The 18,991-nt window shown below is 46.0% G+C and overlaps 1 protein-coding gene across 2 annotated transcripts in view; it reads right to left on the reverse strand.

Moving 5' to 3' along the window:
* Positions 1–18,777, reverse strand: part of LOC135388256 (uncharacterized) — a 35,850-nt gene extending 17,073 nt beyond the window's left edge. Inside the window, exons 1-8 of one of the 2 annotated variants that reach the window (XM_064617683.1) lie at positions 18,623–18,777; positions 17,208–17,249; positions 14,348–14,383; positions 14,243–14,287; positions 11,457–11,508; positions 8,599–8,684; positions 7,656–7,781; positions 1,794–2,067 (exon numbers count right to left, since the gene is read on the reverse strand). In XM_064617683.1, coding sequence (XP_064473753.1) covers positions 1,794–2,067; positions 7,656–7,781; positions 8,599–8,684; positions 11,457–11,508; positions 14,243–14,287; positions 14,348–14,383; positions 17,208–17,249; positions 18,623–18,626 — 665 coding nt within the window. In that variant the 5' untranslated portion in view covers positions 18,627–18,777. The remainder of the gene's footprint in view (positions 1–1,793; positions 2,068–7,655; positions 7,782–8,598; positions 8,685–11,456; positions 11,509–14,242; positions 14,288–14,347; positions 14,384–17,207; positions 17,250–18,622) is intronic. The other variant, XM_064617684.1, reaches the window with a different exon arrangement.
* Positions 18,778–18,991: the final 214 nt, after the last annotated feature.

The following is an 18,991-nucleotide window of genomic DNA, read 5'->3' on the forward strand; positions in this document are numbered from 1 at the left end:
CAGAGCCCAGTGTCAGAGTTCCTGAGAACATCCAACTTGTGGAGCGCCCGATCCTCAAGAACCGACGGATAACATGTCTCGAACTGGCTCGAAAGGCGAACCTTTCTGTGGGAACGTTGAACACTATCATTCATGAACACCTCCTGTTTGGGAAAGCCGGGCCTCATCACCAAAGGAGTCCTTCTCCTACAGGACAATGCACGCCCGCATACCGAACATCTCACGACAGGCACCTTACAGGAACTTGGCTGGGAGTTGCTGCCACATCCTGCTTACAATCCAGACCTCGCCCCCAGCCATTTCCATCTCTTCGGTCCACTGAAGGCGTTCCTTGGTGGCTGCCACTTCAGCTGCGACGACGAGGTAAAGATGCGGTCCGATCATGGGTGCTACGTGCCGGTAAGGATTTCTACGCTGCTAGCATCCAAGCCCTGGTGAAACGCTGGGACAAGTGCATTAGTGCCAGCTGGAGGTTACGTTGAAAAATAAAACTAATTTCTCGCCTGTAGGTTCATTTTATTTTTGCGAAAAATGTAAAGTCGCGGTTTGACTTGAACGCCCCTCGTACAACAACAAATTCATGCATCTTGTTCAATAGCGTCTTGTGAGTCGTCATGGGAATTCGCCTGCCTAAGTCATGCGGATTAGTTTGCAGACGACAGCTGGGCTTCTCTTGCTTCAAAAAATTGCGGGCATGCACCCGGTATGCTAAAACGCGTTTTTGTTCCGTTGTCCTGTGCACGCGTAGTGTATTAATGCTGGTTCCCACAGGTGCGTTTACGGTTGCGCTTGCATGTTTCGTAAGCGCGCCGCGATTCCGACTCCGTAGCTCTATCCGCCAATCAGCTATCACGAAGTTGACGTCAGCCACTAAATAAGTAAATAATGAATGAATTAAGATAAAATAAAGGTGATAATAATATGGCGCCGCGATGTTACACATAAGGCTTGTCTGTGTAAGCCACTCCAAAGGAATTATGCGATTTGTTTATGTTTTCGGAAACGTTATCACGAAACATCTCCGTTCTCCTGAAACTCCCATACTGTGAACCAGTCGTTATCATAGCGTACGCGGAGAGACAGCGTACGCTTACCTAACACTTTCTAATTCATGCACTACGTGCTAAAGAAATCCTGATCTAGGACGTCGAGGCAGGGCATCTCGATGTTCGTCAATTTCCTCTTATTTCACTTCGTATTATGAATATTTAAATTTTTAGGAATTTTTTTAAATTCCTTGTTAGCGCCACCGAGTAACTGTGGCTATGAGCGGCGTACAGGAGTGGACTGACAAGTAGGTGTGGAGGACAGCGGGGTGTCAGTGTACGTCCTGGGCCGACTTCAGGGGGAACAGTGCCGACGGTATTTATGGGTCAACCTGAAAGACATACTGTCAGATGAGCATTATGCTCTTCCAGGAATTTTCCAAGGAACCCCCAAGTTTCATAGCTTCGAGTTCTCCCAGACTGGGTGACGTCATCGAAAGTTTTGTGGCATCGTCAAGGGATAGCGGGCACCTCTGCTCTCCACCCTACCGCCCCTAAGAGTGCCGAAAGCTGTCATGAGGAGACGGATAACCAATGTTGTCAAATCGGAGATACCTTACACATACTATGACGTCATGCTCATCCAAAGTAAAAATAAATTTTATGACGCTCGTGCGTCACGGAGAAGTGCTTTGAGAGAGTGGGCATGTGAGCAGTACGTGACACGGATTGTAATGACACAAACTAACTAGGATTCTCAGGACGTGTGATTACGTCCGTAGTGGTAGTTATAAAGCTGCACTTCACCTCCACACAACGTCAAGTCCCAGCAGGGTTCTTTTGAAAGCTCCGGTGACGCGTCGGAATAAGTTGAAGTAGCCTCTTTGTGAGTGTGTGTTGTAAAAGGTGTTGTCACTCTGCAATCCACCACTGTAGACAACGATATTGCACAGGCCATCAGGAATGAGCAGGGCCAGGATAAGCTTCTTGCTCCCCATGGCGCACATTACGATAGGACTGTTGTCACGAAGCCATTCTGGTTCAGTGGACACGTCTGCTTCAGATGCGCGCGTCGTGGTCGCTGAAATGCGCAAACGGGTCATAATTTATTTGGAATAAATCGGGATGATGGTTGACTAGGTGAGTGCTCCGGCAGAGATCCCGGAGGAAACAAAGCCATCCATGGGACATCCAAGGGACATCCAGCAGATATCGTGCTGGGAGATTGGGATATCAATGGGACACGTTCATTTTGAGCATGTTCGTCTACAGGACATCCTGAGCACATCCACGTGATAGCATTTCTCGAATTTTGTGGATATCCTGTAATAAATCCTACAGGGATACCACGTGGATGTGGCTGGACTTATGTGGATCATGTATGGAATGATTACTTGATATTTGATTTTCATTAGGCAAATGCAAATTTTCAACAGTTTCGGCTTAATAAATGCAGCACCCTTAAAAGTGCGTGCCATCATGAAAGTTTCTAAATTTTAATTGTTCGTTTCTTGCATTTCTCATAACGAACAACGCGGCATTTTACAGAGTAAGAAAAATAGAAAGTTATAAAAGCATCCAGGGCCACTAAGTCTATGAAGCTCTTCGAACGGCATTGGAATTTCCTTCGAAAGAGAAAACAGATGCTCTATATCGCTTGTTTTGTGAACCACATCAAACTGGAGAGTCCTGTTCGCCTCTGAGGCAAATCACTTTTTAAATATTGTCTTAATTAGCTTAGAAAACAGATTCCAGCATTTCTGTCGCAATAATTTCAGTTTTATGCTATGTTTGCCAAGGTAAGCAGTAGTTCAAGCCAGTCCACGTGTCCATGTTAGGCGAGCTCAAACTATGGTCTCTTAAAACCGCCGTAAATATAGAATTTTCCTGTGCAGAACAATTCGCTCGTTTTCATTGGCCAAGCTCCATTATTGTCCACGAAGGGGAAAAAATGTGACACCTGAAACCTATGACGGAATTCAAGGTGCGCAAGGTCGAGACTTATAGAGAATGAAATTTTATAGTTCTATGGCGGCAAGGGCCAAAAAGAAAGAAAAAAAAAAAGCCGTGGGGCGAACTTGGGACCTCTTTCAGCCCCGACATTGAGACTGTCGAAAAACGTCAATAGGCAAGTCACTTTTTAACGTTGACTTAATTAGCTTAGAGCACATTCTCCAGCATTTCTATGGCAATAATTTCAGGTTTATACTACGTTTTTGGAGGTGAGCAGGAGCAAGGTGCTCTCATACTCGGTGACCGCGCAGCATAGTCTACGTCATAAGTATGCCGCTCAAAAAAAAAAAAAAAAGTAAATAAAATGTACCGTTCTAATTTTTTTTCTCCACGCATAAATGAGATGTTCTACAGTTCTGTGTAAAGCACGTCTTTCTAGCTTGTTATCGCGTTTGAAAATTTTCTCACGGAAATATGCACTTTTCTAGGATTAGCATATTTTATGAGTTTCTTACTACACCGAAATCGCTGAGAAAAGAGTTCAGAATTCTTGGGTAGAAGGTAGTCCTCATGGACTTTACGCCTGCAAAATTTAGTTTTGTTAGAGGCTGTAGTTATTTTCAGAAAAATGTCAAAGTTGGACAAATGCTGAAGTGCTTCCCAGAATTCCCCAAATCCTAATTTTTTCGATAGACTACTGAGACGCGGTCAGCAGGCAGCATGGTTTTTCTAGAAAACACGTTTAAATTTGGAGCTTCTTCGGTGCAGTAGGACGCTCACGACACGCTTCCATACGGAGTATGGTATTTGCTCGCAGCGCAAACTTCAGAGACCTCTAGCGTCGGAACATGGCGGTGTTTGAGGCTAATATTTGAGATTTGGTATACGCAGCCGCCGGCTCTATAAAGCGAAACGCACCGCTTCCAAAATATCGTCGCCACTAGCGCGGCTGATCTGGGGGTCCCTAGTTGGCTGCGTTATATATGTATAAATATTTGGATTCTCATTCGTCTCCAAGAACTGGCGCCAGTCTTCCTTCGCACTGATTGGGCGAGAGTCATTTGATTGAGGCGCGAGGATCTGAATGGTCGGTAGAACGGAGGCGAAAGAAAAACAACGGAGGAGACATCGTGCCTGTCCGGCCACGCGCTTTCTCTCGGACTAAGACCGTTGTGCTCGCAGACGCTAGCGTGTAGTTTAGAGGGGTTTGAATGCTTTTGATTTAGATTGTGGCGACCTGCTAATGTGAAAACGAAATGGCACATCCCGCTGATCATGACAACAGCGGGAAGACGAACATGACAAGGAATTAACCATGTCGTTGTACCGCTGTCGGCTGAATCGCCTGCGGATGAGCATGCCGTCGTCGATACGGTTTTCATATTAAAGAACATGATTACTGTGAATGAAAACGACAAGAATGTTAAAATCCATGAAAACCAGGAATTAGAAAACTGTTCTGCGCAGTACCGTTTTCCCCTTTTGGTTGTGATTAACGACATTCCCGGTTGCCAAATCCGCAATCTTCACGTTATTGAAACAAGGGAAATCATGGGGACTGCTCGCTTACTTCATAAGATGGTATGCCGTTTTTAAAACAAGACATAGCTATTTAACCACACAAAATCACGGGTGCTCCATGTCTGTCAAAGATGTTTTAGCGAAAGCCACACTTTACAAGCCGTTAGGCTTAGCAGGGCAGACACGACGGTGCAGCATGTTGGATAATTTAGTATTAGGTTAGTCTAAGTTCGGTATTTGTATTTCAATGTCCAGGTTGGTCCAAACTCGCCTTTGGTAGTTTCCCACGCGCGACTGCGCATTTGATAGTCAGGTAACATTTATTTACAGCAGTTTGTTTTGCAACGGGCATTTCGACCGCTTTATTTCATACACTAAAGGCGTCACAAGTGGCGACATGGGCCCCGAAGACCAGTGGTACCCAAGCTGTGGGTCGTGACATGTTCCGAGGGAGGGAGGGAGGGAGGGAGAGGGGGGGCAACCAGACCACAAATTTGAAAAAAAAATGCCTCGCCGCTAAAAAAAAAAAGCCGCTATTCTGCGTTACCAGAAAGCCTGTGGCAGCAGGCCCGGAGATTCCTCATAAATGCGCTTGCATGCGGGGTATACGCGACGCTTTCGATGCATCACACAGCCTCGCTTTCACGCCCACCTTCACTTGTGCACGAGGGCAAAAATCTATGAGGTGAGGTCCACTCACGCCCAGTGGCGTAGCCAGACCTCCAGGGTAGGGGGGGCTCGATACAAAAACTCGCCCCCCCCCCGACCCCGCTGATCCTGTGTCGACAACACACACATACCTGTGCAAAAAAAAAAAAAAGGATCGAAAATAGTTGATTTAGAAGTTCACAGTACGATTACATGTATAGGCTGTCATGACCAATGAGGTGGTGTCACGAGATTGGAAGTATTTTGAAAAGCTCATACTTTGAAAAGGAAGCCTATCAGAAGGCCGAAAATCATAACGCCGAACTATTAGAAGGCCGCAAGCCAAAAGGCCGGAAAATCATAAGGCCGAAAGTCAAAAGGCCGAAAATCAGAAGGCGGAAAATGGAAAGGCCAAAGAGACAGAAGATACTGAATGGGACTGTTTTTGTCATAAGATTATAAAGTTTCCTGGCTCTTGCATCAGGAATCGAATAATTGGAATGCGTAGCATTTGGTGTCTCGGAAATAGACTGGCTAGAGAGAGAGAAGAAAAAAAAAAGACATACAACATGCATGATGCAAAACCCCAGCTCGCTTGCTTCCTAGCCATTTTTTCATTGACACACAACATGTTTACTACAAAAAGGAAGTGTCTCGTGGATGAATACCAGTGAATGACTTGTATCACCCACCGAATAAATTTCAGAGGAGATGGTGTTTATCTACATTTTGTGACCCAAACATGATTTGAACAAGCAACCGTCTGAATCGCTTGCCCTACAAAATAAACTTAAACCCAGTTAATGACCATCGTTGATTTACCCCTATATAAGATCTCTATGACAAGATCTGTAGGGTTTTTTTTTCTTTATTCCTTCGCCTGCAATTTTCTGTACCATTCTCTTTCAAGAACTCTATAATGACCACGCTTGCCCCCTGACACAGGAGCACGTGCATGATTACTTCCAGAATGGTCATCAGTTGTCCCAGTGTTATTCATTCGGCTACTCACCTTAATTATCGAAAGGCCGAACAATTAGGTGCGGTTTTGAGTCAGAGCTGATGATAGGGAACTGGTTTTAGGAATGACTTAGGTGGAAGTCGTTGTTGAAAATGGGATGAGAATGGGAAGAAATGTAATCGCATAGCTCGTAATTTTCATTTTAACTTATTGCCATTGTGTACAATAAACACATAGAATAACGCAGTGGTTCATATGTCTACTTTTCCTTTTTGTTTACCCCTAGGTGATCGAATGTATGTTATTAACACGAAGTTCGGTGAAATAATTTATTTGCTGTATTAATTCACAACAAGTCTATCCTACTTAATTTGTAGAGCTAATTTTTTATCGCAGTTGGAATAACAGTTTTCGTATCTTGGGTTCCTTATTTTTCGGCCTTTCGATAATTCGGTTTTCGGCCTTCTGATTGTTCGATGTTGATTTTTCGGCCTTCTGGTTTTGGGCCTTATGATTGTTCGGTGTTTTGATTTTTCGGCCTCATGATTGCCACCCCTTTGAAAAACATTCAAGAGTGCTTCTTAGATAGACGCCATGAACTGCAATAACTTTCGCGATCGTCACACTGGTACCCCCCCCCCCCCCACACACACACATATATTATATTCTCGGATTTGTACGATTTGTGTGGGTCGGTCCGTGGCAGGTAGGGGGGGGGGGCTCGAGGCCACCCTAGCCCCCCCGTGGCTACGCTACTGCTCACGCCCACTAAAGATCACAACGTCTGCGTCTACCCCGGCAAACACGGATCCCCCGCCTTCACGGTGCACCACGTAGTGGCGTCTTCTCGAATTAGAGCGGACGCCGGAACCCCAAGAAAAACGTTTCGCGTGCTTTGTCGGTGAGCTAAGCATGCATTTGTGCAGCATGCCGTTGTACAAGACTTTTTGGCCCAGAAAACTCGCTCTGAATGTAGCTCCAATAAGATGTCAGTCAATCGTTTTGGCTAATGTTCATGCGCTGAGATCGGAAGACGTTCAGCATCGCGACGAGCGAAACCCGGTGGGCGGAGGGGGGAGGTCACGACGAGGTCGTGTATATTTTTATGAGCCGCGGGGCGGCGAAGTTTGGGAAACACTACCGCAGACGACACAGACGTCAGGCCCTGGAACTTCAACTTCCCTTGTCGAGGAACACAACTATTCTTCACAGCTGAAGCTAAACGGGGCTAAAAAAAAAAGGCAGAATTTCCTAAACCAAGCTGTTAGACCGAAAATACTTCTACCATTTCGGGTCAATCCACGCGCGCCTTCTCCTCCGCGGGTATAAGCTGCGGCATCCCTCTCCCTTGTTTCTCTCTCACAAGTTTGCTCCAAGAAAAAAGAAAAGAAAAGAGGGTAGAATTCCCTACCCAAGCTGGTAGAACGATAGTTTCTATTCTGCAGTTATGCCCAAAAGGTAAAATTGGTTTGAATAGGAATGTGGTTGCAATAGAGCTACTACCGAGATGGGTAGAAAATTATGCCTTTTTTGCTTAGAGCGTATGGACGTGGCTGCTTACGAGTCTTATTCTTCACGAAGCTTACCTGTAGTGTCCTCTTCTTCGTTGGTCTTGCTTCCACTGTCATCCCAAAAGTCGTAGCTGTCCGTAGTACTTTCTTGACCATCGTCGTCGCCGTCGTCGTCGCTTCCTCTCCCACCGAGGGTTCCACCTGCACGTTATCGAAATGCAAACTTCATATTATGAAGAGAACGCTTTGTAAGTTTTTCGTTGGCCGCCCTGGTCCTAGAAATCGTCGCAACGCCTCGCAGAGTTTGAAGAATTAGTTGCGCGTTTAGTCAAATACCGCTGCATAAAATGCCCAATAGCCTAAGCCGCCTGGAAAGCATCGTGTGTCTGTAAGTTTGCTTAGTTTCGAAAACTTTCAAAAAGAAAACAATATTACAAAGTTTACTTTGCTACCTTCGAAGAAATTCGAAGCATTTTACCTCAAATGACGACTGTGCTCCCAAGCTTTCGTTTGTTGAAGTTTAGTTTTTCCTTTGTGCTGATTGTCAAACTCGAAACATAATAATGTACATAACATTGTCGTGTCACTTTTAGTAAATATGCCTACCGTAGTTAATTGCACGGCCCTAACGACTGAACACCAACGCAAGCAGATGGCGGAATACTGAACTGACAATGTGTCGTACCAACCGGCAGCCAATGGCAGCATTCGCGACCAGGAATTTTACGCGTTAGTTGCCACGCTATCATCGCCCTACTAGTACAGCTCGCATCAGAGTCAACTTGAACGCCATTCCGCCCTGCGGACCTTTGTGGTGCTTTGGAGAAATAACGGCGTGGTAGTCGTCTGTTTAGAGATAGAGGGGGTGACCCTCGTTATGAAGTCGTTTTGTTCTAGGGGCTGCCAGGGTGGCTTTCTTCCCGCTTCGCAGGCTGGAGCACTGTTCCAGTTAACTTCGACTCGAGCTGTACTGTCGACTCCCACTTAAGGCATAGCAAGATGCAAACAACGGGCTTACGAAAGAAGACAAAAGTGAACGCCAGTGCCTGAAGTAGAACGATCACGATAACAATGACCAGAACCTTGGCATTGCGGTCGTTGTTGCTGAAACACGATAAGGAACAATTTAGCATTATGCCTGGTTCACAATGTTGCATTTTCATGCGTTAGGGATGCGGTACGGCACGGTTGTTGTCACGGTAACGAAGCGTGGCGAACCGAAAAGCACACGAACCGTAAGAGCGCACGGACCGCAGACTGCATGAGCAAGCTCCATGCGGTACGGGTTACCTCCGGCTATGCAGCTGACCAATGAGCGAATGTGCACCGCGTAAGCGCATCACTGCTCTGCTGGCGCCGTTGGCTGACTCTGTTGTAAGCAAGTTGGCGAAACAAGCAGCTCCGATTGCTTCGAATGCCGCAGATACCCTATAGGCAGCACACAATATTGGGTCTATATTAGCTGGGCGTTGGCGATAGGGGTCCAATATGGGACCAGTTTTGCCAGGATTTTCCCCATATTGGCTCAAACTTGGCAATATGTGCCCCATATTGCCAAGTTTGAGCCAGTAATAAGGAAAATGTCGGCAATATCAGCCCCATATTGGCCTATGTGCACCACATATTGGCTGATAATCAGGAAAATGGAACGAACCCGTATGGGGACTTGTACCAAATACCGAAGCAGCACGGCAAGATTGGACGTGGAAGCATGTGAAACGCCCTACTGAATACGTCGTTACATCCAACAGCTTCCCGCAGAGGATACACATTGTTGTAAACAGTCAACATATCTGGCGATCCCACTGTAACACGCCCTATAACTCAGCTGGAACACCTGCTGCAAACAGCTGCCATCTTGCTTCACGATGCCAATCGGTCATAGCTGCAGAATAAAACAAAACCACTAGGAGCGTGTGGTCGTTTCAGCGAAATCGCACGTCCTACAACTAATGCGTATGCGCGACACTCGGATCGGTGGTTTCATTAGAGCGAAAATGTCGGTGGTTTCTCTAATGACAATGGAAGCGGCACATCAAGTAAAAAACACAATGTCTCATAAAAACGGACATCTGTTCTGTAAAGCTAGGTGCCTTGATTCAAGGTACCAATTTCAAGGTACCATTGGACCAATGTGCGCTGCCAGGTTGGCCAATAGAGGTCCCATATGGGCTGCCAATATTGGTGCAATATGAAAAGTGCAACCAGGCCCCAATTGGACTAATATTGGCTGCCTACATTGGAACGCCAATACTGCACCAATTTTTCTGTGATAATGCGAACGATGAGACCGGGTAATAACAAAGCATTATTCGGCATAATATCCACTGCTAACGGTAATATCTATGCGTCTTATTTTTCTTTTTCTGTAGATTTTTTAATTGATCCAGTTGCATCGCGTTAAAAACAACACTGCCTCGTCCTAAACACAAACGGGCGCCGTGCACGTCTTGCTCAAGGATCCGGGCAGTCCCAAGAACTGCCAATGGCAGACATCCCTCATTGGGATTGCACTAGCATATATGGCTCAGTAACTGCCAACACGCTCCTAGAGTACAACGGAGCGAAACACTTTCGTGACAATGACGGACAGACTCCTCAGCAACTCACACTGCCTGCCGGAACTTCCGGAACTTCCGGAACTGCCGGAACTGCCGGAAGCACCTAGCATTACAGAACAGATATCCCTTCCAATCAAAGATAAGAGTTTTTTACTTGACCTGCAGCTTCCGTTGGCATTAGAGAAACCAGCGACATTTTAGCCCGAATGAAACATCCGATCCGAGTGTCGCGCATGCGCATTAGTTGTAGGACGCGTGATCTCGCTCAAACGACCACGCTCTGGAGTCTGTTCGACCGATTGGCATCGCGAAGCAAGATGGTGGCTATTTGCAGCAAGTGGAAAGTTACAGTTAAGTGGAAAGTTAAGTGGAAAGTGGAGTTGCAGTGCATGTTACTGTGGGATTGACAGATATGTTGACTGTTTCACGGTTTGATAATGTGTATCATGTATTGCGTATTGTCGGATGTAACGACGTTTTGAGTTGGGCATTTCACGCGCTTCAACGTTCAATCTTGCCGTGCTGCTTGGGCACTTGCTACAAGTAGCAATACGCGTACGTCCCATTTTCTCCATTTTCAGTCAATATGGGTTGCACACGGGCAATATGGGACCCATACTGCCGACATTTTCCCCATATTGGTTCAAACTTGGCAATATGGGGCCCATATTGCCAAGTTTGAGCCAATATGGGGGAAATCCTTGCAAAACTGGTCCCATATTGGACCGGTATCGCTAATGCCCAGCCAATATGGGCCCAGTATTGTGTGCTGCCTGGGATTGTACGTTTACATCCTGTCACATCCAGCATGTCTCCAAAGCGTTCCTGTTGACAGGTCACGGGTGAACCTGTTCCCTATCTCTGTCTCTCTTTCTCTCCCTCCCCTATTTCCCTATCTCTTACTGTTAATTACACTGCCATGTTTTCCGTTGTTTCTCATTGAATTCAGCAGGAACCGAACTGTACAGCAAAATGAAGCAGCATGCACACATGTCTGCTTCAACATGGGTACGCGTGCTGAAGAAGGACAGTCCACAGCAACCTCATGTCCATGTCCACGTCATGTAGCAGATGACGCCCGCTGCCCCGATGGGTGCCGCTTGAGGCGTTCACGGCTTGCACTCCCTAGCACACCCTACCTTGATCCCGCTTACCCGCGCGCGACCCGGCTCTATAGGGGAATCGCCGCGCCAAAATTCCAGATTCTAGACAAGTGTGTCGGAAGCAGTACCTTGCTCATTCACCCTGGAGATGATTGTTTTCAAGCGAACAGGGCAGTCTGGTAACGTAGTAAAAATATGACATACATACCTACCTGCAAGGCAACATGAGAAGAACGGCCATGTAACGGCAATACATGAGGCTGTCTAACAGAGAAGTTACAACAAATTATAGTAGTAAATCGTAAACGCGCGCTGCTACTCTATTAACCCGCTCTTTTCTGCTGTTACAGCTCCGAATCCAGCATTGAAATAGCAGGAATGTTCTTCGATAATTCCATGGTCACTTTGCGTTAAATCATACGATTATACCTCAACTATCGCTGCCGAACCGTTCAACGCTCTAATGCTTATACAAGCATAATCACAGTATTTCCGACACTTCCGTACGAACATGACGGACTACGTTGATTTGGGATCATGAGTTACGCAAAAACTGCTTTGCAACGAGGCATCATTTCCTTCGTTTTTCTTGTTTTTTTCTTCTTTCTTTTTTTTTATTGACGAAGGGCAATTCAAAATTATCCCGAGTTTTCTTTTCTTTTTTTTTCTTGTCATGTGGGAGCTTTCCTGTATGTCACATGTCCTCTATGTTCACTTGCTCCCACATATCGGTGTAAAGGCCTGTTCACACATACGACTTTGCTCCACAGCGCTAGAAAGCAGCACCTATCAGGGTTGAGCTCCTCTAACTTTTAAAGCGACCATCACGTTTCCAGAGAGAAAAAAAGGGGGGAACTGGTGTACCGAAGAGGGGAGCAAAGAAATGGGGGGTGACGTTTCGAGCGAAGGCTCTTCTTCGGACTAGATGGACGGAATGACTTTCGGAAAACTTTCCGTCCGTCTAGTCTGGAGAAGGGTTTCGCTCGAAACGTCACCCCCCCCCCCCCCCCCATTTCTTTGCTCCCCTCTTCGGTACACCAGTTCCCCTCTTTTTTTCTCTCTGTGTACGTGTGCCTGGCAGCCCTTTTGGTTTTTCGATCACATTTCCAGCGCTGGTTTGTGATGGCGAATCAAGAGGCTGTTTTATCAATGACGTCGCGGAAGCTGTGGGATTGTTTTGCTTCCGGGTTTTTGCGGTTTTGTGGTTGTGTTGTGGTGAATTGAACATGGTGTCTTATTTCCGGCTTGCCCAGCTATTTGAGCTTGCTGGTCCTCATAGGTTACGGGAGTTAAAAATCAACACAGTCCAAACGGTGCTGTGTCACGTCACCAATGAGGTTCCGCAAGGCTTGAGCTGCCAAGCCTGCCGAGCCGTATATCGAGAGAGGTGGGCCGTTAGGAGGAGCCTAACTTGACGCGCGTCATGAGACGTCACGGCTGAACGACCTCCCTCGCCGCGCTCTATTGTTATCCCGTCGTCAGCCGGTCGCCGACGCCATGTTGATGCAGAGCGCTGTTTACAATGCAAGGGGGAAGCCACGTGCGTATGCGTCCTTCGAAGGCCCCACTATCGCAGGCGATTGTGAGTCATAAGTCGCTGATCCTGGTAGATAGAGTCACTGGTAGATTACATTGAGCGCGACAAAGGGCGTGTCGACCAGCTGGCGGACTGCATTACAATGGCGCCCACCTGCTGGCTGAAAAGCGGATTCCACTTGGATTCAGGCTTTTTGGGCAGTGCAACGACTCTGAGGTCAAAACAGGCTCCGCCTCCGAAGCAGCAAAGGATCAAAACATGGCCAAACTCTCTCTATATACTGCTCTGTGCTTTGCAAGTGAGAACACGAAGGTGGAAAAAGTGTTACTATATCCAGCGCACTGAAGCAAAGCGCTGTATGTGAGTACAGACGCTAAATCAGGCTAACTCTTGCGAATTTGAACTAAAAAATCGCGCTTGTGTACTTTTATTAAGCGGTACAGAGGCGGTGTCGAGCCGGTTGAGAAGTTTGCAGTGCTTGACCAGCGAAAAGAACAGGGACCGAGAAATTCGGCCCTTGAAGGATGTGCTGAAAGAATACAATTTTTCTTGCTTGGTTCATAGTTGCTTGTCACCAATAACGAAAAACAAATGCCATAGTTAAGCTTTCAATCCTTCCCAAAGAAAATTTCACATTCGCTGTTCGCATGAAAACACCTCAGCGCAGTGTGCACCATATAGCACGACAACGGACAGCTTTGTATACTGTAGAAGTGGTTTTTTCCGCGTGGAAAATATTTTCGCGTTTTCGAGCAGAGCTGCTTTGAGGATTGATTCGCGAGAACTTAAATTCGCGACACAGGTTTCCGGGAGTGCTTTGCTCTTGCATATCGTGCCGCCGTCAATACTCGAGCATATTTCGGCACGTACTAAGACATCCGTTGTTCACGTGGATTGCGGCATTCTAGGTCTATTCCTTTCTTCTCCTCACAGACATAGGAGGAAAGGTCCTGTCAAATGGCCTTTAGGGACCCTGTAGGAGGCCATAGTACTGGCCGTGTGCAAGTTAGCCAGTTTATTTTAGCAGTTCTTATTAATTATCACTCGGGACACTGACCAGTTCGGTTGAGAAGTGGTACTATCATTCAAGCTGGTTTTGAGAATGCGGGGAAAGGCATGTTTTGACTTCGTGGTATAGTGGTATATTGCATGTATAGTGCAAAGCGTTTATAGGAGTAACAAAAGCACGATGAATTTTCATTTCTTTTCAACTTGCCTGATGGGATAAAACAATCTTCTGCGCTTGCTTAAACTGCCTATGCTGCATGGAGTAGAACGTATCAGGTAGTCGCGGTATAGCGTCGAACGCTGAACGATTTTCGCCCTCATATGGCCAGAGTTATTCGCGGGAACTTAAATTTGGAGGTGTGCGCGAAAAACGCGAAAAATAATTCCGCGCGAAAAAAACCACTTCTACAGTATTCACTCATAGCTTTATCTATGCTATGCTGCAGAGCTTACCGGCTCTACCTGCGGTGAAGCTGCCATGGTCGGTTTTGGTCGCGTCTGGGAAAAGTGCGCATGAATTACCATCAGTGTGAAGTGATAGGGCGAATGATCACTCACCCGCACTGTATTCAAGGGCTCCAGGCAAACCAGTTCCTGTAATAATAACTCATTATTCTGGGAGTGTTGCACATTGAGTGAGAGTTCTCTGTGCAACCGAAATGGGCCTTTTTCGCAACGCTTCTGCGCATGCTCTGTGACCCTGACGGCGCGGAGAGGGTTCCCTACATATTCAATAGATGTCGCCGACTGCGCGCGTCGAGCGTGTTTCGTTGCACAGCCGCTAGGATACGGCGCGAGTGTGAAAAAGGTCCATAAACATGTTTAGCGGGACCGCTTATCCCCAAACAACTTCCCTGGAAGACCTTTCGTCCGAAATGGACTTAAGTCCGAATGGGGACTTATTCCCTCTCTTGTGATCTCTCGCATTTCATCATTTCATATCTCACATTTCTTTAGGAACTCTCTTCCCCTAGACACAAAAAGAGCGCGTAACTTTAAACCTGCTCTCACTTGTTGTTCGTATTGATTTTTAGTTGTTTCGCTGTTGAGTTTTCTTTTTAGTTGATAACTCTGTCCTTGAGTCTTCTTTTTTTTTTTTAGATGCTTCGCCGTTCTTAAGTTTTTCATGCCGTTGCACGTGAAATTGCTTATGTAAATTATAGTAGCAGACCCACTACTAGCAGACTGCTATGGGTCTGCACGTGTTCGGTATTTGTACCATTGTTCATAATCGAAATAAACAGCCAATTCCAAATTCCGATCCTCATGTATTCTCTGTAGCGGGACGCGGAGAATTCCATGGCATGCGCGACCGAAGAAAGTCAAGGTGAGGTCAAGTGAAAAGGAGACAAGAGAACACCATTACATTGCCGTCATATTAAAGGGAGCACGAAGAGATTTCCACAAAATATGGGTTCTCAGTGGAGAACGGCTCGCAAGGAGGCTTATTATCTGAAATATATCCTATTTTTTGCCATATTGCAATTCAACGCGGGTGCAGTTCACGCACAAGAAAAAGCGTCGAGCGGTCGCCACAGTGACTGTGACACTGTGACACTGTAAGTAACTGACGTCACTTACATATCCTTTGCTCACTCCAAGGTTGCACCAAGCTAGCCCACCAGTGGCCAAGGTCGCCTGCTTTTGACGTCACAGCAAGTTTCTCCGTCGTGTCGGCAGCAGTGTGCATCGAAGCAGTCGCCTTTTTTTGCCCGTGGTTTTTAGTTAATATATCCGTTATTCTAACCAATGGTGGGCTCATACTCCACATAGTGAATGGGTTAGCGGCAAGGAATGCATTACACATTCTTGCAAAAGTTTTCGGGATCTCTTCATGGGCCCTTTAACATCGTGCATAAGTACTTTTACGCGGGACTTTCAAACCGCGTGCGGAGTCAAATCAGGAAGCTCGTATTCAGGCACCCTACTAATGTCCGCATCCACAAGCCACGTTGTTTTTTGCGTTCTCTTTGTTCGCTCAGAGTGACTTCCGGACCCGTTTGCAAGAAAGTTGAGTACGAATCTCAGACTCATTCTCAATAGCTTTGGCAGCGCTTCCTGCAGGAGCAGCGAGCGCGTGCCCAATGCGCAGCTAAGGCTATTGCGATTGAGTCTGAGACTCGCACTCAACTTTTATGCAAACGGGCCCAGACGTCGGAAGTGTCTTCAATGGCATCAGCATGTGTTCCGTGACCATGACACCCCAAGCAGCACAATGTACTGAAAGTCGAGTGCATTAGGGGTGGACGGGTAGGTGGAAGGCCTTGAACAGACCCGTGACACTAAAGAACATTCCCAAGCAGCACAATGTACTGAAAGTCGAGTGCAATAGGGGTGGACGGTATGTGTCTTATCAATTTACCTTTAGTTTCACCAGTCTGTTCAAGGCCTTCCACCTACCCGTCCACCCCTATTGCACTCGACGTTCGGTACATTGTGCTGCTTGGGTTGATAAGACACAGGTCTTCCGTCCACCCTTATTGCACTCGACTTTCAGTACATTGTGCTGCTTGGGACGTAGCCTAGTAGAGTAAGCCTCAACCCACACTCAGGAATCTGCTCAACCATCCAAAAGATAAGACAACACTGAACGATCGACGTGGTGTCGTCTACAAAATATCATGCCAAAGAATGTCCGGCGATGTACATCGCGGAAACCGGGAGAAGGACAAAAACCAGAATGAAGGAACACAATGAGATGTTGATAACGCCGCATAGAAGCAAACTGAACTATGTGAACAAGCGGTAAACACTGGTCATAGATTAGGTCTCCATAATCTAGTAACTTTAGCTCGTGGGGGTCGTTGGGGGGTAAGGAAACAATTGGAATTCTGGCACATAAAGATAACCAAAGAGGCTATCAATAGGCATATCCGTGCCACCTGCCAGAATGCTACACACCCGTGATACATAAAAAGGGGCCTGTAGCTTGTGGTACGTTATCCTGATGATGAAACTCGAATGAGTTTCGAAACGTCAAACTTTTTTCGTTGCTGTGCCGGTGTATATACCCATGAAAGATGTCAGTACCCAGCATTAGGACTATTTCCATGACAGGTCTAACGAAGGGACATGTTGTGCTATGGATCAAAAGAATTGCGATCGCGGGAAACGCGAAGTCAAAATTTCGACGTTTTCATCACACACAAAAAAAAATATTTTTCTTCGCTCACGGCTGCCAAATTCACGAAACTTTTACGCGTTAGTTACTTTTACGAAACAATAGGTTATTGTAGATTGATGCATTCGGAGAGATTGGAAAAGCGGTTCGTGCCAGTAAAAGTGAAGGGTTTAAAGCCAGCTTTTCTTTCACGATACCCATTGTTTAAGTTTACGTTGTTTATTGATGATTGTGTAAAGAGAGCGAAAATGAACATTACATTTAGTACAATGTGTGCTCCATAAACTGCGTTCTTACCATGTGCCGAAGAAGTCATTGCGCTGGCATGCGGATTTTCACCTGAAAAGAATTGAGAGAATTAAACTTTGTACCTTCACAGGAAAAGTAAGAGCAGGCAAACACTGTATGCCCACGTACACGTCAGAGAGCCCAACTTGGCTGACCTCGTATGAATATACCGCGTACTGTAAAAGATTCATAAGATACAGGGGTCACAAGGCACCGAAAATGCCGGCTAAAAAATCAATTAGAAATAATTGGGTCCGAACTTATTTAGATGCTTATTTAGCACGACGACTGAGCGCCGCCAGGAATCGTGTGCTAGTGTCTGTTTTGCTTTAGTTTTCGTTCGGACTGGTCCAGTTCAATATCGCTGGACTACGTGTTTGCCAGAGGGTAATATGACTTAAGAAGAATCTGCACTGCGTGGAGCGGCTAAAGCTCAGAGCCGCAGAGCACGTGCTATACTGTGAAGTAATCGCCGTTTCGAGAGAACTTGTGCCTCTCCACGTTCGCGTCACGTATAGTCGCATGATATCACTCACGAAAGAACTGAGAACAATGGTGAGAAATTGCTGGTGTAATGGTAACGCTAAGTGAGTAACGGTGGCGGTACAGTGTGACTTTCTTCACACATTCCGCAACAACGGCAATCTGGGTCGATTAAAACAGCATGATATAATAGGTTATACCACTGAAACGCGGTAAATTGAATGGCATTGCCAGCGAATGACGTTCGCACTGAATGACATTCGTTCCGTGTCACACGGCGAAACCAAATGGGAATACATGCGAATGGCATTCGCCCAGCGAATAAGGTCGAGGAACTCATTTGCTTTACCCTCTCGCACCTATTGCGTACTCTCGTCAGTAGGGAGGTAGCAAAACAAACAACGATAAACCATTCGGAGAAATTAAACACGAATGAAAGTTGTATTCCGTTTTTGTTTGTCACGAATTGAATTACTTTTGACACGAAGGAAGGAAGGAAGACTGAACACTTTTTCGGAGAACTGCTCCCATTCGCAATCGACTCTCACGCCCGTGTGATTGACATCTTCCTTGGCATATTTAGCCAACTTAAAATCGTCCGAAACGTAACTATTTTGTAGAATAATAGGATATACTTTATTATTCTACAAAATAGTTACGTTTGATATAGTTACGTTTGATACGTTTGATATGATTACGAATGATATAGTTTCGTTAATTTCGAGAAAAAGAAATAAGAATATAGCGAATGTACTTGGTATATAGCTCCGTATGTTCGTCCCTGGTGTCTGAATCATCGATAGTGACGTAATTTGCGTATGACATTGTTTCTTCGTGTAGCAAGAAGCAATACAAACGAATGACGTTCTGTGCGAATGTTATTCGCTGGGAATGCCATTCAATTTGCCCTTGACGCCCTTTGTGAAACCAGCAAGACTTACCCATCTTGAAGGTCTAACGGATATGCTCTTGCGAGCCTAAGTCGGTTGAAGCTGCAAGTATGGCTGGCTACTGCAAGGAAGAAAATTGTACTTCTTCTTCGTCTTCTTCCTTACAGTGATACCGAAAGAACAGCTTCTTCTACTACTTCTTCTGCTTTAAATGGGTGGCGCATAGCCCAAGGGCAATTGACCACGGAGATGGCGGAGATGGGTGGGTTCATTTAGAGGCTATGAAAAACGTTGACATGAAGAGATGAACGAAATGACGGAATAAAGAATTAAGCGGTGTAGTGTCTAGCAACCATATAGTTTTGATTTCGTTTTGGGTTTGTGAAGTGCCATCGGTATGGTCAACAGACGATCATCATC

Source organism: Ornithodoros turicata, chromosome 3, assembly GCF_037126465.1.
Source record: "Ornithodoros turicata isolate Travis chromosome 3, ASM3712646v1, whole genome shotgun sequence".
NCBI lineage: Eukaryota > Metazoa > Arthropoda > Arachnida > Ixodida > Argasidae > Ornithodoros > Ornithodoros turicata.